This window comes from Gallinula chloropus (genome assembly GCF_964237585.1).
Source record: "Gallinula chloropus genome assembly, chromosome: 1".
Taxonomy (NCBI): Eukaryota; Metazoa; Chordata; class Aves; order Gruiformes; family Rallidae; genus Gallinula; species Gallinula chloropus.
The window spans coordinates 24862209-24885113 of NC_140085.1; the positions used below are offsets into that span (position 1 = coordinate 24862209).

The window sequence follows — 22905 nt, forward strand, 5'->3', positions numbered from 1 at the left end:
TGGATATATGAGCTTGAATCTGAAGTAATTCCTCTGATTTATGTTACGGAAAATAGAACATGCTCTACAGCTGCTGGTTTTCTCCATTTATCATTGATTTCAAAGGGAACAAAACTAGGCCAACTCATTTTTAAAACCCTCCTCTTTGTGTGTTTGTATGATATCTTAAAGGAAGAGCTATGTACAGAGAGGAGCTCCTGTGCTGGGAAGTATTGTTAGCTGACAAAGACCTGTTTATGTAAAAGGCACGTCTAGCTGTTAGCATGCTGTAATGCATAGCCATTGTTATACATGTAATTACTGTAATTGATCCAGTCATCTGCACACTGAAACTCTTGATTAGACTGAATGTACGGATGATAAATTGTTTCTTTTCCCAAGAAATAAGATGGAGCAAGTCTCTGTAAAACAACAGCACTGAACTGGTATGTTAGCTTCCTTCGAATTTTAATGATTTCACCTGTTCTTCCATAATTCCTCAGTGCTCTGGCCATTTTCTGGTATGTCATGATCTTGCGGTTTCCCTTTCTTTCGCCCCACAGCTCTGCAAGTTTCTCCTTGTTTTTGGAGACGAACTGGAAGACACCATTGGGCTTATCCACCCATTGGATGCAGTTTGCCATAGCTGGATCATACAGGGACTCGTGAAGGTACTCAAACAGTCGAAGTTTTTTTCTGCCTATTAAGAAGCAAAGTACAAAAGGTCAGAACAAAACTTACACTTGTTTTAAAAGACAAGCAGCTGTCTTTTTCCTGGAAAGTGTCTTATAGGCCAAAGCATAGGTAAAACTAGTATCCTGTCACAAATTAAAAGATCAGTATAAACTATTCAACATATATGGGAATAATGACAGGCACCAGTACAGGCTAGGGGTCGACCTGCTAGGAAGCAGCTCTGCAGAGAAGAACATGAGCCAGCAGTGTGCCCCTGTGGCCCAGAAGTCCAATGCTGTCCTGGGGTGCATTAAGAAGACCGTGGCCAGCAGGTCAAGAAAGGTTATCCTCCCCCTCTACTATGCCTTGGTGAGGCCACATCTGCAGTAACATGTCCAGTTCTGGGCTACCCAGTTCAAGAAAGACAGGTAGATACTGGAGAGAGTCCAGTGGAGGGCTATAAGGATGATGAGGGGACAGAAGCTACTTTCAGCAGTCTTCTGACACAAGCTGTGGAGGTGAATGGTCAAGGGACTCATCACAGGAAATTACATTCTCTAACAGTGCATGAGAGAGGTTCTGGAGAGCCAGTCTGAATGCAATTGAATAAAAATGCTTTCTCTGCTAAATCAAAGCTCAAAAATTTTGAGGTGACTAGATTTTGTCAGGTTTGTTTCATAGAATGATAGAATGCTTTGGGTTGGAAGGGACCTCAAAGATTATCTAGTTCCAATCCCCCTGCTATGGCCAGGGACACCCTTCACTAGACCAGGTTGCCCAAAGCTTCATCCAACCTGGCCTTAAACACTTCCAGGGATGTTTCAGGAGTGTTTTGGGGATATAAGAAAGGGTCAGTAGATGAGCAGGAAGAGCAAGCTAGTTTTGAATCATAAATCTCACCTAGTCAATAAGGAGCTAGACCTTCTGGTACCCTGTAGTTTTCTAACAATGTGCAAAAGAGTCAACTTCTATTCCCATGCAGAATAAAGCAAGCTCAGAACTGCAATATTTGTCAGTGAGCTAAGTGCTTCTCCCCAAAAGCTTAGCTCTCAAACTTAAGTTTACTAGTGAGGCTTATTTAGTTTCACTTAGGTCTTGTGGATCCCTCTCTCTGAAGTTCTTCTAGTTCCCTTCACAAAGCTAAGGGTGACCAAGAAGCTGCTGTAAGGAGGAAGAATTTAAGATTATGAGACAAAGAGGAACATTTTGCAGAAAGGGGAGTCTGTGCAGAAGAACAGCTTCCACTTTAACCAAAGTGGAAACAAGCAGCTGCACCTAAAGTTCATAAAGTCTTGTCTCGCATAGCTATTTTAAACTAGGAACAGGGGAAAAGTGACAGTTGCTAAGGAACACTGAGGTCAAGCAAAGACATCTGTTAGGGATGACAGTAATTCTGCATCTCGTGGTAAGGAAAGAGGAGAGAAGTGACAGTCAGGCTAGGAAGAAGAGCCTGAAATCAGAGGTACTTTCCAAAAAATTAACAAAATTTCATCGTCTAAATAAAAAGTGGCCTGCGACTAGATGCACATATTCTAGAAATACATACAGTATTACCAAGATGAGAAGCTTAAAACATACTTGCTTTTATGTGTCAACGCAGCTATGCTTTTAGACCCCTGTTGTTACCTCCAAAGTGCTACACAACGTGGATGCACCAGTTTGAGCTGGGGTTAGCTCACGGATCTTTGCACTGCATCTCATTGCATAAGCCAGTGGTGTTCATTACCAGGCCCTGAACATCAGTCTAAGCTAGCAGGCTAGTGTCTACAGGTTTCCTATGTGGTCACTGGAGAAAGGCAGGTTCCCCCAGAAGGAGTTTCAGAGCATCTGCATTAGACCTCTATGCTGAATTTTCCCAAAGCAGCCTAATTCTCTCTGAAGTACCTCTCTTGATTATCTCCACTTACTGAGATTCAGTTCAGAGCATGGAATAGTCTTGATGTGCATGAACTGGACTCCTTCAGAGGAAACCAAATGCAAAGATGCTTTCCTGAAACACATCTAAATCACTTCAGCTTTCAGAACCTGCATCCAGCCTAGAGATTGTCCTAAATAAATCCTTATGAAACACTTCAGATAGAGACTTCACGTATTCACTATTGATTATTTCATCTACAGATCTATTCCTAAATGGCCACAGTTCTTGCTAGTGTTCAGAAAACCTCTCGTGTCTCAAGAAGCAGCCAAGAAAACTAAATTTATTTTGGTATAGCAGAAATACTAACCACAAATTTCTGGTAGGAATACCACCATGGACACACACAAAAGACCCCATAAGAGGACACAAAAAACCTTGTAAGAACAGTCAGTCATTCTGAAAATTTATGCAAATGGCCTTCTGGAAAAGAAAATTAATAATAATGTAAAGGATATATGAAATAGGAAATGGAAGTTCAACAGAGCAGTAACAACTGCAGGTGAATTCAGACACTGACATGTAAAATTCTTCAACCCAGTGAAACACCAGGTAATAGAAAAACACTATCTCTGGACTGGAAATTTTTCATTTGCAATGATGAATTTCAGACACTAGAAGTACAAACTTATAAGGAGAGGCTACTCTCCCCATTGTCCCAAGGGGTTTGGAGTAGTAGTAGCTATTAAGCAACAGAAACCAGTGTTCAGCATCAATGGGAAGAGATGATACCAAAAAGTGACACCATGTGGGGATTTCAACAAGCTACAAAACCAGGAACCTATTCAAAAAGAGCCCATGGTCAAAAGAAGTACAACAGCTCAGAGTGGAAGTATTGTAAATCTCATCTAGCAGAGTCATAGAAAGGATGCCGAGTGCCCAAAAAACCCCAAAGAAGGAATGCAATAAACAACTGAAGTACTGTAATGACCAATGTCACCTGACCTATTGTTTGCAAAATAGGTATCTGCTCAAATAAAGTCAACCAAAAGGAGCACAAAAGAGGCTATAAAAATGCACACTGGAAGTGACAAAAGCTAAGAGGTAATTTGAAAAGTAAATAAAGGCATAAATCCAGGTGTAGAAATATCAATGTATGTGACAAACTTTCAGGAAAACCACAGTTGGATCACATGAAATAAAATAAGTTATTAAAGTGGATAAAGATATTATTGATAGCTAGATTTACTTCTCTGTATCAGACTTCCTCTGACATGATTTGGAGTGAAACGCATCCCTGGTTTGTTTTTCCACATACTAAACAAGAAGACAGAATAAGATGATAAACAGATTTATCTTACCTCATGAGATTTAGCAGACAGGAACTGAACACTAGCAGTTATATTCTAGCTACCACTAAATGTTAATTTATTTTTTTCCCATTAGAAGTAACAAAATTAGGAAAAAGAGCATGATTTGCCAAAAGATTTTTTCAAAGTAACATAATGCACCTCTCAAGATATGCTCTTTGTACGTACCTTTCCCTGCTTTTGGCTGGCCAGCAGCAGCATGTATCACTTGGCTTTCTGGGGTGTTCGGCAGCGTATGGTAGATGGCCTCATCTGCATAAAAATCCGCTGCACTGGTCTTCAAGAATTAAGACAAAAAAGAGTTACTAATAGAGCACGTTCGCTAAGGGAAAAGAAACTTTTAGGAATTAAGTGCCTGAAGCCTGCAAAATGTAACTTTTCATGGCCTCACCCATGGAAGACTTTTCCCAGCCACAACGGCATGCCGTGTGCTGTACCGTAACAAGTGGCACTGATTTATGTCCAGCGGGACAGACTGCTCACCAGGGGAGAAGATAAGAGGGAAGACAGAGTAGTTGCCTCACTCTGGATCTTCACCCCTTCTGCTGGAAGCAGAGGACCAGAGGTTTCCAGAGTTAGTAGAAGACAAGGGCCGCCTGGACCGTGGCTCCTACATGTTCAGTAGTTCCCATGTTGTGTTGTCACTAATCTGCTGGTTGAAAATGGGCTGTTGTGGAATCTGTTTGTCTGAAATTACCTTCCCTGCTATATTCACTTTCCATACCTCCTGGATGTGAGGCCACGATCCCAATTTTTGAGAATGAATATGGACCACAGGCTCAGGCTGAGCTCAGAGTACAGATAATGCTGGTCTTTCCAGCACCCCTAAATGAAATTGCTGGAGAAGAAATCAAAGGTGTGGTATGTTCTCACAGCAGCTGGAAGTTGTTTTTCTCTGCCTGCTCCTGGATAATAGAGATAAGTCCTTTTCCCTATTGTATTAGTAGGTTTGATTATTAGTTGTCGTGTTGTATGATGAACCAGAGGAACACAAGAGGCAAACAGCTATGATGAATCCTAAAAAGATACTATTAAACGTGTTTTGAAAATATTAACCAACACAATTTCATCTGAACCACCCCTAGACAGACCGAATTTCAGTTAAATTTAGCAAAATAATTCGTATTAGAAATCACAAATGAGCAAACAATTTCCCATTTATGTCGGCTCTGCTACCAGTGATCAGTTTACTTACAATCACGTTTCTCCAGCTATACCCTGGGTCCTCTGTAGATGGTGCTGCAGAGTAGCTGGGACTTCCTCGGAGGTGGTGGTGGTGATGATGGTTAATCACAGTCAGGCAATTTTTATAACCTGAGAATTAGGAGGATGGAGCAAAAGCTGAGCGAGTAAAAGGGAGAGGGAGGGGGAAAAAAACCTCAGAGGCAAACAACCTAATATGCTTCTGGGTATGTCAAAAAGCATCTGTCCTATGGCTGTGTTTTAGACAATAAACTCTCCAGAGCCATAATGCTTCCTATCAGCAGGTTATTCAATATAATCTGTACTGTTACTGCTAATCACACCCTTAGGCTGTGGGGGGTTTTGCTTTCACAATGAGAAACAATATTTTTAAGATAAAAATGTCAGATATTCCATAGTAATATGAGACAGTTTGGTTAATAGAAAAAGGAGGGGCAAACAGATCATTAAACATAATGAATGGGATAATTACAGACTACTATAATACACATATTAGCAAGGAGATGGGAATGTCAGTTAGTTCTTCTGCAGGCCATTAGTACAACACAAATAACAGTCTCCAATCATGAAAATAGTGAAGGAGTGTAAGAGCATCTGCGGTGCCTGGAAGAACCACATGGAAGGAACCCAGGACCTTAGGATGTTTAAAAGAAGCAGAACACCAGACTGAGGCACCTGGAATAAATTGCACACAACAGACAGTCAGAATAAGATTTTGGATGGTGCTCTTGCAAGTGGAAATGTGGGTGCAACTGTGGGACATAGTGAACACTGAGTTGAAAGTGTCAGATACCCCTCTCCATTGGCCCTAATAACAGATGCACCCAAGAATGCTGAAAGAAATTATAAATGGTGGGGCCTTCAGCACATGTAAATTAACAATGCAGGAAACCCATACATTTATTAACAACAGCTGAAGATATGGCCCAATTTGTCTTATAAAATGCATTCCACACAGAAGACAGTAGTTACTTTGTTCTGGACTGAAAATATTTCTGAAGTAGGCTCCTATTTTCCTTTCTTTAGATTTCTATTCACAATGTAAAAACACCAAATATGGAATTAAAATTTTATAGTAATTTACTTGCCAAAATATTTCCTGAAATACAACAATTTACAGTGTGAATGTATTTTAAGTTTTGCAAGATAAACAAATCTCGAAGCAAATCTACTCAATTGGCTTCAAAAATCTTGAACCTTTCTACTAATTGTCCAGTCTCAAGCTACCATTACTGCGTAAAAATATTTGAATTTTATTTTTTAATGTAAAAACAGTAATTCTGGAAATTAATTTCACCTGTTGGATTCTTGGACTTTTGTTTTCTCCACCACCCTCCCACCCCGAAATTCTTTGTTACGTGAGTTTATTCACAGCAAAACAGAAGGGCATTTTTTCAATTAAAACAATAAAACTGGAAAATGGCTGGTGCACTATGGTCACATATCCTGTAGTTGTAGAGCTCTTTTTTGTTTTTTACCTGGTGAAAACTGCATTTCTCTGTCAGAGTGCTGCTGCAGTACCTCTAGCGCATCTTCGAAAGCCTGGCCCAGTACGTCTTGGTCAGGAAAACTCTGTAAGGACATTTTTCTGTCAGGAGCCAGAAAAGACCAGACTGGTTCTTTTAACATTATCAGTCAGAAAATCCCAAATAAATGAAGTGATTATATAGAATATACATCCTCCTGGAATATGTAGTTTGCAGGCACGGAGGCATCACCATAATTGTTTACTATTATGAGAAAGTTCTCACTCCTTGGAGAAGTCTCTTTGAGGTCAGTGGGACAACTCACATTACTTGGTCGTGCTAAAGTTTCAAGGTTCATTTCCTTAATTTGCAGCAGAAGTTTACATAAAGGGTAAGACACATTACCCTTACACTCTAATGTGTCTTATAGTATGTAATACAGACATATGTAACCCTTATATAACATGATTTAAGAAGCCAAAGTCATCATTTGATAATATTGACATGACAAAAGTTATTACTCACAAGTTATGAAGTGGTTATAGAATCACAGAATGATGGAGAGAAAATGTTATAGGAAACCAACTCTGGATTTTCAGGAAAATGTTTATTGTAATATTAAAAAGTCCTGTTCTAAAAATCTTTAAGATGCCCCCAAATCTGAGTTTGCCTGAGTTTGAAGCACTCAATTATGAGAAATAATAAAGGCATTGTCGACTTACCATTATTTAGATATCAAAACTTGAATCCTGTTTAAAATAAACAGCATTTTAAAATTTATATGTTTCAAAATAACCAATAATTCTCTCGGTATAAATAAAATTCACAAAATGAAATAATTATGTCTTATTTCCAATTATTAAATAAAATATATTTAATATCACATATAAAAATAATTGATAATTAAAAAGTGGTATTTTAATGAAATTAAATACTTGCAACATTTTATTTCACTCTATAATTCTATAATATTTTTGGTACAAAAGTTTCTAGTTTTACTAATACTGTAACTTTTAGATTATTATCCACATCATTGTAAATACATTTTAAAGACATAAAGAAGTGAAAATGTGTTATTGCTGACAACATAGTCTTAGTACAACTGCAAATTTCCCAAATAACAACCTGAATTAAAAACAAGTGTTTAAGTCCCTTTGGTTTGCAGTTAAAAAACTGTCATTATGCAGATTAGCATATGACTGTATGAATATAAATAAACTGTCAGATTAATTGTGAGTTGCAGAAGTAAATGTGATTGCTTGATAAATAGCTAAAATAGACATATTTTCAGCCAGTTTAACATGGATTTTACTGTGTATACATTACTCAGAAACAATTCCTTTGAACCACTTTTTTGTCTGTAGTTGTTGCAGATTACAACTGCAATATCAGGTTTTGTTACCTTGCAATTTTTCCCATTCTCATGAACATTATTATTTTAAAATTGTAAATGTTATAACAATATATCAGTAATTTATTCATTACATGTTTGATTATAATCTCTGGGAAAAAACGGGTATTTTGGCAGTAATTTCAGCAGAACCAAGACTGGTTTCTCTGTGATGTTTTAAGATGCAAAGGAGAGACAAGATACAGAAATATAAATGAGGAATAACTTTAACAGAGACTAATTATGAATATTCTAACTGGGAATTGTGCCTCAGATAAATATATTAAAAAGTACTGTTAAAATCGGTAAAAGTTTTTTTAAAATCTTGATGACCAAGCACATATTGTGAAATCCTGGTGATTCCATAAATTGGCCTCACAAGTCCACAGGATCTTTCTCTTTGACTTTGGTGCAGCAAGTTTTTCAATAAACCCATCTAACAATTCTAAAACCAGAATGGGCCATGTTAATCCTTTAGCTGCAGTGGTGGCCAGAGATTCTTGGGGTAGTTGCAGATACTGAAGACATGAATCTCCTCTGAAAAGATCCCCACATAGTGTTCCCTTAATTTTAAGCAATTATCTTTCCATACGTTGCTTCTGTCTAACTCCAAACTGATACTCGGTACCTTGACGGAACATCTACAGTCACTGCTGGTGCCTTTCGTAGTCTAAAGCGTGCAAGTGCTGGCAAGGTATCGTTGAATGGTCATACAATTTACACAGCTGAATTCACACCAGAGAAAAAGGGAAAGTCAGACCTTAGGTAAGTTTAAAAAGAAGCCTGGACACTTACCTAGAATTTCAGCTCCACATGTGAGACAAGGATCTGTCTGGTTTCATAGATAAAGGAAAGTCTGAGTTCCCGCAGCAATGGGCTGGCGAAGGGGCTGCATTAAATAGCTGATTTTAGGGAAGTGTTTTGGCTAGGGATTTTTTTGAGAGTAAAGGTATAGTAAACTGCTAGCATGGCCCTTCATTCTGCACAAAACAAAGGTGTTTTATACTGATTTAAAATAAAATTAAGTGTTTTAGTGATTGTCCAAAACATTCTCAGTACAGGGAGAGATTTCTTTCGACTGTGGCACATGCTAAGAAATCTGTCTCTGTTATTCTATGTTTAGGTCAAAAACCTACATCCTTCCTCTGTCCCATACAAACTGCAGTGGACTTCAAGGTGTTACCTGGTAGCTTTGCTCAGTGTAAGAAATGGACCAATCTAGACCTCAAAATAAGAGTTGGAGGGAATTTCAGAACTGTCCTTCAGAGCTCATGCTTACAGCCCAGGGCCAGCTCTAAAGCATTAACTGAAGTATTCAGTAAAGATTCAGACAAGCTCTAGTTGTTAATATCACAGAATCACAGAATCACAAGGTTGGAAAAGACCTCTGGAGATCATCAAGTCCAACCATTCCCATCCTAAGCTAAACCATAGCCTTAAGTACCTTGTCTACCCTTTTTTTGAACACATCCAGGGAAGATGACTCAACCACCTCCCTGGGCAGCCTGTTCCAGGCCCTGACAACTCTTTCAGTTAAAATTTTTTTTTCTAATGTCCAGTTTTTTCTAATGTCCAAGATATGACACACTCTTTCTGACCAAGTACAAAACATGGTGGTGCATCCTACAGGTTAGGAACTCCATTTTTCAATACAAACCTTTTTATTGATGATGTAATCTATCCTGTGCCATAGCTCTTTGCAGCCAAGTCTTTCAGAAGCACATTTTACACATGTTCCTCAGCATTTGCCATGAAAGTGCTGGAAAATAGCAACTTACCTATACTCCCTCAATCAAGAACCATAGTCAAGAACTAGATTGGTTATGAATGTTGAGTGGAAGCAGTTTGAAGGCAATGTTAGCACCAATAATTTCTGCTAGTTTCAGATGCAAGCTGCCTTTTCCAAATTTGTGCCACAAAGATTCAGAATCTTTTTTTTAAAATGAAATTAATTAATACATTCATGTGGTGGTTTTTTAAATATAAGTTCCATTTTGTAGCATTTCTCTTGGACTTATAAAGGAAAATTAACCACTATCTATGACTCAGAACTGGATTGCAGGCCAAAATATTATTACAAATCTAAATTCCTTTCCACGTACAATTAACTTTCCTTTGCAACATGGAAAAACAGATTTCATGGTTCAGTTCTTTCCTGAAGTACAACTATGTCTTGGATTTAAAATCATGAATCACCTGCAAGATCCCTCCTGGGTTTCTTCCTGATAAATGACATCCCAATAGGCCCTCAGCTGATGCAATCCGACCTGCCTACTCCTCTGTCTCTACCTGAAGCTGGGCGATTACTGTTCTGGCCTCCTGTGCTCCCCACTCATCCTGGTCGTGAAACTGCAGGGGTGGCCCCTGTGAAGGAGATCTGGGCTGTCCTGTGCTGGTCACAGCCAGTTCCAGCTGGCGCTGCAACAGGCCCACTGCATGTTAAAGTGGAGCCCATCAGCCACGTGTGCTGAGCCTCTGTGAAAACATACCAAGGAGAAGACAAAAAATGCAAAAGGGGGAGAGATGAGCCTGGGGAAGAACATCACAGAGGACAAGGATGGCACAAGGGAACAAGCCGACAAGGGTAGAAACAAGGTCAGAGGAGTTGGAGGTGCTTCATGACCAAGCAAACACACCCTAAAGGGACTGTCGCCCACTGAGAGACCACATTGGTGCAGAGGAAATGAGTAAGAAGGAAGCAACAGTGGAAGAAAGGGTGAGAAACAAGGAGAAGCTGAGAGAAACCACTACGTCCTGAGTCCAACCACCTGTGCCACTCATTGCCTCACTGAAGGGACTGAGTGTAACCTGTGGAGATAACAAGAGGGGAGGAGATGTGTCTGGAGTGTAGCTGAGCCTGGGAAAGAGGAAGGAAAGATGTTTTAATGTTTGTCTTCTTTGCTTCCCAGTACCTGAAACAGTAATTAAGTATATTATGGCAATAAATTAAGTTCAATTCGCAAAGTGGGAGAGCAGCTGTGTGGGTGTGTGGCTGCTGGACGGCGCCAACACACCTCAGTAATAAAAGAAGGTGAAGGTTGAGGGATTAAAATAATCAGTCTTCCTAAATCAAATTGCTTGATCAGAATGTTCTCATTTCAAAGAGGAGGGTACAACCATAGGGCAGGTCAGCGAAAGGTTTGTTTTCAGAGGAAGGTACCATATGCTGCACAAACACACACCATAAAAGCAAGAGCAAACGCCATCGTAATAGGGTAGATTCAAACTCTGTAACCCATTTGTGCATTGTATCTTTGGCCTGTCACAAGCTCAGAGCAAGGACTCATACTACCTCCCTGGCAGCTCACAACTGAGCGTCAGCTAACATCATCTGCTCACTCCTCAACAGATCACAGTACAGCCAAGGCAAGCAGCATGCTGGCCTGTACCAAGAAATGTTATTACAGAAGAAAGCCTGCTTTGATTTTTGCATTGCATGAGAAGACGGATTACAGATACAAACCCAAGAAAGAGAACTTACTATTCACATTTTAACTTCTCAAACAATGGATGTGCCTGATATCAAAGTCTGAGTATCAGTTAGAAACCACAACACCAAGACCTTCTCCTTCCTCTATGTTTTAAAATTAAACTTCCAACAACAGAATTATTAAGTTTCAGAACTTTCTTTCATCCTGCTGGGCATTCAAAGCTATTTCATAGTAATGGTAAAGAAGAAGAATTTTCACCTTTCTTTGAATAAAAGACAGAACTAAACATTGTGTTACAGCACTTGTCTGTAAGAGGGCTTGAGAAAGTATAAAGACTCTTACATGATGCATTGTTCAAACGTAGAATAAAAAACAGTCGCTCCCTTCCTAAAGGAATGCAAAACTTGAAATGGTGAGTTTTCTCACATTTGTAGCTTTCTCAGATATTTTTTTTTAGTATCAGGCAATTTGTAACTGCCCAAATAACACAGATAGACCACTAACTATAGAAGGCACTTCACAGAAAAGAAAACCAACTGGTTGTAGAAATGATTCTGTTCCAGGGAGTCATTAGTCCATACGGAACAGACCACTTACAACTCAACAATCTCCAGAAAGCAGAAACAAGTGAATGCGAAAGCCACAGAGAGCTTCTGTGCTTGCATACTTGTTCTAACCCTTGGCAGACCCCTGTATCACCCCTCTTCTGTCCGTGCAGCTCTCTAACAATCTTTGTCATGAATCCTCTTAGGTGTTGGTCCACAATAATTACACAACTGCAGATACTGTCTCCCCAAAAGTGGAAGGGTTGACAGATTACATGCCTGTGGCTCACCTCCTGAGTCCAACCATGTCAGTCAGTGAACTTTCAAATCTCTGCCTGCCATTATGCTGCCTCTGGTCTGCTCCATTCAAGATTCAGAAGAAACGGGAAGCTTCTGGCAAAAAGGAAGCAGCCTTTTCTCTACACAGCAACAACAGGGATCAACACATGGAGAAGTCTTCTTTTCCGTTAGAGTGCAGTGATAATCCAGAAGTAAGTGTCTCACAGTGAATCCAAACATCAAATAAGTGGGGTCAGAAAATGCCTAAATTTACATTCCCAGCCCCAGAATATCCTGAAAATTCTCCCTAAACAAAACCTAAAACACCAAACAAAGACAAAAGGGAAATAAATGCTGCTTAGTACCAACCTAAGTATTATTGCTTACCATGATTTTGGTCAGATAATTTAGCGTAGAATGCATACAGAAAAAACACATAAATACTAAAAACACAGTTACGGTCAATCAGTTACTGAAACAAGGTCTAATGGTTCCATTTGTGTTGGGAGACCTAATACATTTCTACAAACATGATTGTTTATTCAAATACCAGAAGATGAGTATACATCATAAGTTCCAACTCTTTGTCTTACAAATCATTCTACAAATGGCAAACTCTTTGCAATGAAAAATATAAACTTTTATTGTAATTGGTGGAGTTATAGTATCGGTTCCTTAGCTGTCGGAAGTTGGTATAGAGCCACCAAAGCCAAAGGACCAGTGATGATTTGTACAAACAGAGGTTGTGGCTCATAGTTGACACTAGTAGTATTTTCAGTACAGTAAGGGGAAACTCACTGTGCCAGCACTATTGTTGCACATTCTTCCCTGACTTCCTGATTTGTTTTACTTCTTTGGCTACTTCATAAAGCAGTACAGTCAGTTAAACAGCAAGAGTGTCATTTTTGTATTTTAATCCATGTAAGAGCTCTTCATAACTACTTATGGGGCAACATTCTTTTAAAAGAGCTTTGTCCAATAATTATATTCAAGTATATCTTATGCATGAAGCTTTTTCTTGTGGAAGGAAAAAGATATTGACGATGTTTTATGAATTTAATTTTAAACCTAAAATGAGAGATTATCTCAAACAGATAAATTTCTTTACCTTTGATTATGAAACCTTTGCATATCACATTGGGATTCCCACACCAGAATCATGTTGTTAATTTTAATATTGCTTTAAAATATTCTGCTTTTTAAATTATTTAATCCTGTTAGACAATACTTTTCTAGACTTCAAAGTTGAAAGAAAAAATATTTCACTATTTATTAAGAAGATACCTTCTACTTTTAGGCTATTTCAGAGTTACATATTAGTATCTTAATATAAAGGATATAAACAAAACCACCGATATGTTTGTATCTTAATGTTTTGTATGCTTTAAGAACTTATGATCCAACCTGAAAAGATATATTTCCTTGGCTAATTTTACCTCTGTAGCATATTCCACTTAGAACCATCAAATACTTAAAGTCATAAATTTAGGTGTTTGGATAAATCACTGCAGAGATTAGGGCTAAACATGGAATTGCCTCTTCTGTGGCCTAAAAAGAGAAGTTCAGGATAAAGGCTGAAGTTTCCTAAGTGGGCAGATCAGCTCTTCAAAGGAAAACCCATAGCTAAAGCACCCACTTTACAACTAGACCCAATATATTGGTCCTGTTGTATGTGTCAGCAGGGCTTCTCACGAAGCTTCTTCTTTGGCTCCATATAACCAAAGGAAGTTACTTTCTGCTGGGAAGCCCCGTGAAGATAGAAAACCAGAAACCACAAAAGAAGCACAAGGAACTAATAACCAAAAAGTGCATTGGGGGAAAAAAAAAAAGAAAAAAGCACAACCTCAACTAAAAAAAGATTTTAAAGTGAAACATTAAATAATTACTTTGATTAATGTACAGATATAATGATTATTCCCTTAAATATTAGGAAAACACGCATGAATCAATAATACTTCAGTGGAAAACTGAAGCAAGTCATAATAATGTGGGAAGATATCATAAAAATAGCAATGGATAAAGGAAAAACCATCACTAGGAGGTGAGTCTGATAAAGGATAAAAAAGGAAGCAGTATTTTCAAAGTAATTAAGCTATTTGTGAAAGAAACATACCTTCATTTAGATCATTTGGGATTCATTCAATATCCCATTTCAAGCCCATTCCCTATAAATCATAAAGCTGAGATTTGACAAATGTTATGACTAGGTAGAGACTTTTAAACTCTAAAGAATGGAAGGAAGCAATTGTGTCTATTTTGGAAAAAGCTGAACAGATAGGCATATAATAACTGCTATAGCACCTACAACCACATTACGGCTTATCCACTGCATAGATGTATTGCCAGGTCAATAAAAAGCAGACTTTACAATTTAGGTACTAAAATACATATGTATTTGGTGTCTTCAGAATGCAATACATTACTCTCCTCTGAAGAACTTGGAGGCAGTTTTGTATCTCAAAATTGAATCAGCAGCCACAGCACCACGCAGGAAGTAAAAGCACTTTAGCTAACTAGTACTTGAAGGTGTCTGAACTCCCAGCCCCTTCTTTGCTTTTAAAGCCTCACTGCATGCTTGCTGAGTGACTGCAGAGCTGCCGCAGGCAGTCGTGATGTGGGTTCAGTTATCTCCTCGGTTTCATGAGTTTAACCTCACATTCCTCACCATTCAGGAGAAGGCCCTGAACAATAGACCTGCTTGTTAAATCCAGGCTACAGCACTTCTTCATCTTGAAGCTGTGCCTCAGTGGGCCATTTAAATTTGAATCTCAATTAACTATTGAAAAGGCTGTTTCCAGATCTCTTTCCACAGAAAGTGTCCCACACCACAGAACCACAACCACTAAGACGAGGCAGCTCTTATCCACATTTTAAAACAAAGCTTCTGAAATCACCCAGGTGAAAGACCTGTCCATTAGCATTAGAAATGGTCTAGAAAGAGTTGACAGCTTGGACAGCGCAGGGGACATCAGACAGGGAAAAGTGCAGCACCTGGATCCAGGGCAGCATTAGAAAGAAGGAAGTCACTGATCTAGTCAGACTGGGTCATTTCTAGCTATGCAAAAAGGCAGCATTGCTTCTTCACACAGAATCACAGAACATTGGGCGTTGGAAGGCATCTTGAAAGACCATCTAGTCCAATCCCCCTGCCAGAGCAGGATCACCTAGATTAAATCACACAGGAATGCATCCAGGTGGGTTTTGAATGTCCCCAGAGAAGGAGACTCCACAACCTCTCTGGGCAGCCTGTTCCAGTGCTTTGTCACCCTCACAGTGAAAAAGTTCTTCCTTATATTCACATGGAACTTCCTATGCTCCAGCTTGCACCCATTGCTCCTTGTCCTATCTCTGACCATCACTGAGAAGAGCCTGGCTCCCTCCTCCAGACTCTCACCCTTTCCATATTCATAAACATTATTAAGGTCACCCCTCACTCTCCTCTTCTAAGTTAGAGCCCCAGATCACAGAATCACAGAATCACAAGGTTGGAAGAGACCTTTGAAGATCATTGAGTCCAACCATTCCCATCCTACACTAAACCATATCCCTAAGTACCTCATCTACCCTTTTTTTGAACACATCCAGGGAAGGTGACTCAACCACTTCCCTGGGCAGCCTATTCCAGGCGCTGACAACTCTTTCAGTAAAAAATTTTTTTCTAATATCCAATCTAAACCTGCCTTGGCACAGCTTCATGCCATTTCCCCTTGTCCTATCTCCTGTCACCTGGCTGAAGAAACCATCACCCAACTCTCTATAACCTCCCTTCAGGTAGTTGTAGGTGGTGATAAGGTCTCCCCTCAGCCTCCTCTTCTCCAGGCTAAACATCCCCAGCTCCCTCAGCCGTTCCTCATATGATTTGCTCTCCAGCCCCTTCACCAGCCTGGTTGCCCTTCTCTGCACTCGCTCGAGGACCTCAATGTCCTTCCTATGGTGGGGAGCCCAGAACTGCACACAGTACTCAAGGTGTGGCCTCACCAATGCTGAGTACAGGGGCACAATTACTTCCCTAGACCTACTGGCCATACTGTTTTTGATACAAGCCAAGATGCCATTGGCCTTCTTGGCCTCCCTGGCACACTGCTGGCTCATATTCAGCCTGCAGTCAACCAACACCCCCAGGTCCTTCTCTTCCTGACAGCTCTCCAGCCAGTCTCGCCCAAGCCTGTAGTGCTGCATGGGGTTGTTATGTCCCATGTGCAGCACTCTACACTTGGCCATGTTAAACTTCATCCCATTGGTCTCAGCCCATCGGTCCAGTCTGTTCAGATCCCTCTGAAGAGCCTCCCTACCCTCAGGCAGATCAACACTTCCTCCTAGTTTAGTGTCATCTGCAGACTTACTGAGGGAGCTTTCAATCCCTTCATCGAGGTCATTGATAAAGATGTTGAATAAGACTGGACCCAGGGCTGAGCCCTGGGGGATGCCACTGGTGACCGGCCTCCAGCTGGATTTGGTTCCATTCACCACTGCCCTTTGGGCCCGTCCATCCAGCCGGTTTTTAAGGCGGCAGAGGGTCCACCTGTCAAGGCCAGTGGCAGCCAGTTTCTCAATCAGAATGCTGTGAGAAACTGTGTCAAAGGCTTTACTGAAGTCCAGGTGGACCACATCCACAGCCTTCCCCTTGTCCATTAAGTGGGTCACCTTGTCCTAGAAGGTGATCAGGTTAGTTTGACAGGATCTACCTTTTGTAAACCCATGTTGACTAGGCCTGATCCCCTGGCCATCACGCATGTGCTGCATGATAGCTCCCAAGATGACCCTTTCCATGATCTTGCCCGGGACTGAGGTCAGACTGACAGGCCTGTAGTTCCCTGGATCCTCCTTCCAGTCGTTCTTATATATGGAGGTAACATCTGCCAGCCTCCAGTCTGACAGGATTGCTGATAGATGATGGAAAGGGGGTTGGCTAGCACATCTGTCAGTTCTCTCAGCACCCTCGGGTGAATCCCATCAGGCCCCATTGACTTGTTAGTATCTAACTGGCCAAGTAGGTCGCTAATCATTTCCTCCTTAACCATGGGAATTTTGCTATTCCTTCCCTCTCTGTCAGCCAGTTCATGAGGATGAGTACTCAGGGAATACCCATCTTTACTATTATAGACTGAGGTAAAGAAGGAATTAAGGACCTCAGCCTCGTCCTTATCCCTTGTCACTAATGTTCCCTCATCATCCAATAAGGGCTGGAGATCCCTCAGCCTTTCCCCATAAAGAAGGTGTTCCACTCCCTTAATCATCTTGGTGGCCCTGCGCTGGACTCTTTCAAGGAGTTCTATGTTCTTCTTGAACTGAGGAGCCCGGGTTCTTCAGCCTGGAAAAAAATTGGCGGGGGGGGTGGATGGGTGGAAGGGATTGCAGAAATCTTTTAAAGTAGTATTAACTTAGAGAATATAGTTAAAGAATTACATAAATGTCAGTTCTAATACAGTCCTAATATTAGAAGGGATGCTACCAGACACCACAGAGATAAGTACACAACCAGCAAAGGATTCTGTACTTCATACAACAAAATGTTAATTTACAGAAGACGCCGGTTATTTACAGAATGTTGCAGAAAATAATACCTTTTCAAAAATAAATTGGAGCAAAATCTACTCAGGGCTATTAAATACAGAGATTTTATCAAATTCCTTAAGCTACAAATCTTTGAGGAATGCCAGGATGCCTGCATGAGGTGAACCTTAAGATGTTTTTGTATGACATTCATATGTCTTTGAAAGGCAACTGGAGAGATGTTGATGAAACTAAATGCTTACAGACTTAGGCAACTGCAGAGCAGTGCTTTCAGCTCAGCTTGTGGAAGAGCACAAAACCATTTCCTGATGAAAAAACATCCAGGTAGAGCTCAGAAACAAACCAGGGGAGGGAATAGTTGAGAAAAGGAAATACTGTCAGAATATATATATGCCTTCTTAGAAAACCAAGAAAAGCATGTAATTGTATTGTTGCTGACTGCAGTGTAAGAGTTTTGAATTGTTGGTTAAAAAAGCCCAAATATGAAGGGAATGAAAAAAGTGTTCTTTAACTGTAAGATGCAGGAGGCAGACTTTAAGAACAAGGCTTAAGAAGACAAGAATAGCTGAAATAACTGATCAAAAGTTCATCCATCTTAGTATCTTGTCTCTGACTCACACTGGATACCTAAGGAAGCACACGAGAACAGAGGAAGCATGGAGACTTAGTTTCAAGTGATCAGTGGCATACGGACATCCCTGTTGCTAAAGTATTTGCTTCCATGAATTTCTAATTCTAGTTTGCACATAAAAAATCAGAATAACCACTGATAGTTATGATCAGGTCTCAGGATACGTTGACTTTAAAGGGCCTGCACCAAGGTTTTGGATACAACAATAACAGCTATCACAAAACATATGAAATTGGAGAAAAAGAAGGACAGAGATTTGAAAAAAAAAGAGAAGGTCTTAAAAACTCTGTAGCAGATAGAGAAAAACAACCAAAAATTAAAAGACCTGCAGCAGATTTATACAGAGGCTAACAGTATATAAATGTTGTACACTCGTAACATTTTTAATACAAGATACATACCAGGTTGAGACAGACAGACCACATAAGCATCTCTTGAAGGACCACATCGGCAGTTATTGAACGAGAAGAAAAATCAGCATCTATTATTAAGCAGGCCCTAAAATACCTTTCAATCCTCTGTAAATTACCAGCAATGGCAAACTATACCTATAACAAAAAGCAGTGGAGAAAAAATTATGGGACTAGGCTGTGATTCCTAAGTGTGTTGAGTAGAGCTCATTATTTATGAGTGCACTATTAATGAAAATACCTATATTATCCATTATAAGAATACAACCTGACCTTTACCTTAAATGGCATTCAAGACTCTACAGGATATTAGTATATGGCCTACGAAGTATATGTATTTCATATAAAACTTAAAAATAGGCAGAAATACTACAAGACACTATAAAAGAAATGCATTTCCACTTAAAATGGGATGAAGATGTTTGTAACAGAAATATGAGTTTTCTGCACCACCTTTCATAGAAAATGTGTAATTTTATCAGAAGACCACGAGCTAAAAAAGTAAACTATATGTTGGCATTAACCTCCTGAAAACTGAAAAGATATATCAGTTTGGGCTTTCAAACAAAAGATTAAATGTGCCACAGGAATTTTTCTACAGTTATTTCTGCTGCAAGTAATTTTGTCTTAAATAACTATAAATAGGGTACCCTGACAGTCTGGCCCAAATTCCATAACATGCCACTGGAAGGCCCACTGCACTTCCCAGGCAGATGCATGGCCAAGTGAATATGCTCCTATTTTTTTCTATTAAGGCAAAATGTGTGATCAAGTTTTTACATCATTCCCATGCAAGTTATTGCTATACTAGATGACTGGTACCATACAGTTCAGAAAATGTTTAAGTGTGCAATTACCAAAAGCTTAGCAGTTTGATCCTCTGAAAAAACATCTGTTTTCAGGGATAAACATCTGCATTAATCCCCACCAGGGAGTTTGACAGGTATTTCCTACACAGAGCTGAGATGGAAAAAGCAGAGAAGTGAAGACTTAGAAACAGGTCATCTGAAAGGAAGGAAGCTGCATGGTTGGGAGGAAGATGGAAAGAAATTGTGAGAGGTAACCAGTTGATCTAGTTCAGTTGGAAACACAACAAAAAGCCCGACCTAACAGTCAAATGCTCTGAATAAAAGTAGTTAAAACATAAAACTATTTAAAGCCATTCTTGGTGGTATTATTGCGATATTATGGAAAAAACCCACCACCCGAGCATATTATGTCTTTATTGAAGGAGTAGACCTGGGTCAGATTTCTGCAAGAATTCTAGATAAAAAAAATAGATTTTAAGGAACTGCACAGCAGAAAAAAAAATTCTTTAAAAATAGAATTCCTCTCACTAGTATACTCTGAAAGTGACTAAAATACAGCTGTCTCAAATAATGGGGTTTTATGTTTTCATAAGGCAAACAGTTATTGTGGGCATAAAGTGCTACGACTAGCAAATAAATGCTTCCTATATTATCAGGGAAGTGCTGAAGAAGCACTCAGGCTTTGGGGATTTTTACAAACTGGTGTTAAAGAAATACTCTATCTTGATGGTAGGGCAGGAGGCATGTCAGTAAAATTGCTTCCTGGCTTGGAATCATTTTTGAAAGAGAATTTGCTAAAGCTGAGTGGGGTTTGGTTTTAAATTTCAAATGAAGCTGTCTCTTTGCAGTGGTTTCTATTAGGTCGTACTCTCTTCAGTTTCTTTTTGAGGTAAAAGGTATCTTGTCTATGAGATTTTTTGCCTACATTCCATTGGGTAAATGGCTAAAAAAGTGAAATTTAAGGGGAAAAGTTATCAGTTAAGATCAAAATTTAGCAATGTTTTTTTTGCCACTTTACCATTCCTACTTCCACTCATCTTTCACAGAAGCCCACAGAATCAGATAAATACTTTAAAACCTAATTCTTTTAAGAGAGACCTACAACAGAAGAGGGCTGGATGCCTGAATTTTTAATTAGCATTAAATTCAACAAAGAAGCGAGAGACCTGACAGTTATGCCACACCTTAGACTTACATAGGTCCCGTAAATGTCGTCCATGGAGTTCCCCCAACCCACACCTACAGCATGATCTCAGTGACTTGAGCTCACTCAAATTTTCTAGCATGTATCTAATAAAGGTAGGTACAAAAGAAACATGAAAAAACATGAAATGACTTGAGAAGTAGAATCATGGGTTTATAAACAAAGGCTTCTGGTTGCCTGTTTTATGAATGTGTTATTAAGCTGTTAGCCAGATAACTCTTGATCCAGTCATATAAAAAAGTCTAGAATAAAGATATTAAATGTTTAATTTAAAATTACTTCTTTAAAGATCACTTCAAAGATATTCAGAGCTAGAGAACTAGATCTAGAAAAAATTCAGATGTGGTCTTAAACTCATGCCTAATGAGAAGCAAATTTTAACTCTATGCCCTTAACATGCCTGGACAAGTTCAGCTCCTGATTAAGGTTATGCCTTGCATTACAGCTTACCCAAAAGATGTCAAACACAGGAACAAATATAATAGCATTCCAGATAAGGCAGTTTGCAAATTACATTGTTAGCACAATGCCTCAAGGGAATATGAAAACCATTCCACATCAGTCTTCAAACCAAATAGTATTTTTCACCTGTCTGATGTACCTCTCATTTAAAGCCAAGCTCTTATAACTACCTGTGCAAAATATACGTTGGAGGCTTGAACAACTTTTAGATTCAGGGAATATAGAGCCTACTCAGTTAAATTAAACACAACATAAACATTACATATTTCATATGGCCAGCCTAAGAGGTTGAACTTTACTCCATCCCATGTCAGGGAGTTACAGCAGCATGGGGGATGACTTGCAATTCTTTACTGTTTTCAATGTTGACTCTAAATATATGTTGAGAAAGGTCTATAAATGCAAATCATGATAGAAATAACTAGGTAGGTGTTATATTTTTATGTTACTGTGTGTCTCATGGTGAGTATTTGTTCAACAGTGTTAGTTGAAATGCACAGCAAGTAGAAATGCTTTGTCCTTAAAAAACATCTCCTTTACGACTGTTTAATTAGGTTATTGATCAGTCACAGAAGCTCTCACAGGTGCAGTCCGGTTTGTACTGGGGATATGGTGGGGTTTTTTTGTTCCATAAAAACTCATCAGAATTTGGATAACACTTCAAGACACTGCAATTCTTCGTCCATGCTTCATAATCTGTAACTGGAGGACCCTGGGCAAGGGGATGTGCTGTGTTCTTTCCCAGCTTCTTCCCAGGCATGAGACTGTGCATGTACTTCTGTATATGCTCTGCACAAGTACTACAGAGGCAGATCAGGACTTGACCTGTAACTGAAGCTTTGTACCAGGATATGGTTGAGCACTAGCACTATGAGAAATGTCTTTTCCCTGTTCTTTTGGAACAATATTTTCTTCTACTGCCCCCTGGAAAGTGATTGCACAGAAACTGACTGAATTTCAGCATGCTCAGTGGAGTGTGGGGAGAGATGCCAGAGAGACATTTGACCAGGGTTTGGGAAGAGAGGATTGGAACCTGTATGGCAAGACAATAAAAGAAAGGCCTAGATTTGTAAGAGAATCTGGACTAATTTTGTGGGATATGGATGAAGGGAGTAGGATTGGGAATGAGAAACCTGGGCCAATGTGTCTTGGATTGAGGGGGAAAAGAAGAATCTAAGCCAAAGATAGTGGAGGGGGAAGACAGGCTTTTGAAAGATCAAAGAAGGAGGGGGCAAGCTTGAGGAATGGAGGGGAAAGGACCAATGTCCTCTTCCCATTCCCAAAATCCCAAGACTACAGTGGAACCAAAGATTTCACCTCATCTCTTAATGCTTCTCTGCTGAAGCAAATATCCGTAAAGATTCTCTAGTTAAGAAGGAAGATAGCGACCTGCTATTGCCATTGGCTGAGCAGTTAACTCTAAATGATGGAGATGCAGGTGGCAGACTCATCAAGTTTTTTTATGCCAGGCATTTTCCAAATGTTGTTTTTGTTAACTGAGGAATCTGAAAGCAGAGCACAAGGGAGCCTCTTCCAGGAGAACGCAGAAGCAATCCAAAAACACCAAATACCAAATCAAAACATAATCATTTCCCTTTCCCTTTTCCCCGGGTGTATAGTTTAACATTTTCCTCTGAAGGACCCTACTTTTTCTCTGCATGGATTCAATCTTGCTCTAATGG

General features: G+C 39.6%; 1 protein-coding gene across 1 annotated transcript; it reads right to left on the bottom strand.

Annotated features, from left to right (window-relative positions):
* Positions 1-251: 251 nt before the first annotated feature.
* SPIC (Spi-C transcription factor) lies at positions 252-6711 on the bottom strand (the record flags this gene model as incomplete). The annotated part of the gene is made up of 4 exons (XM_084264195.1): positions 252-675; positions 4044-4156; positions 5075-5193; positions 6561-6711. The coding sequence occupies 4 exons, from the start codon at positions 6709-6711 to the stop codon at positions 252-254; spliced, it is 807 nt and encodes a 268-aa protein (XP_084120321.1).
* Positions 6712-22905: the final 16194 nt, after the last annotated feature.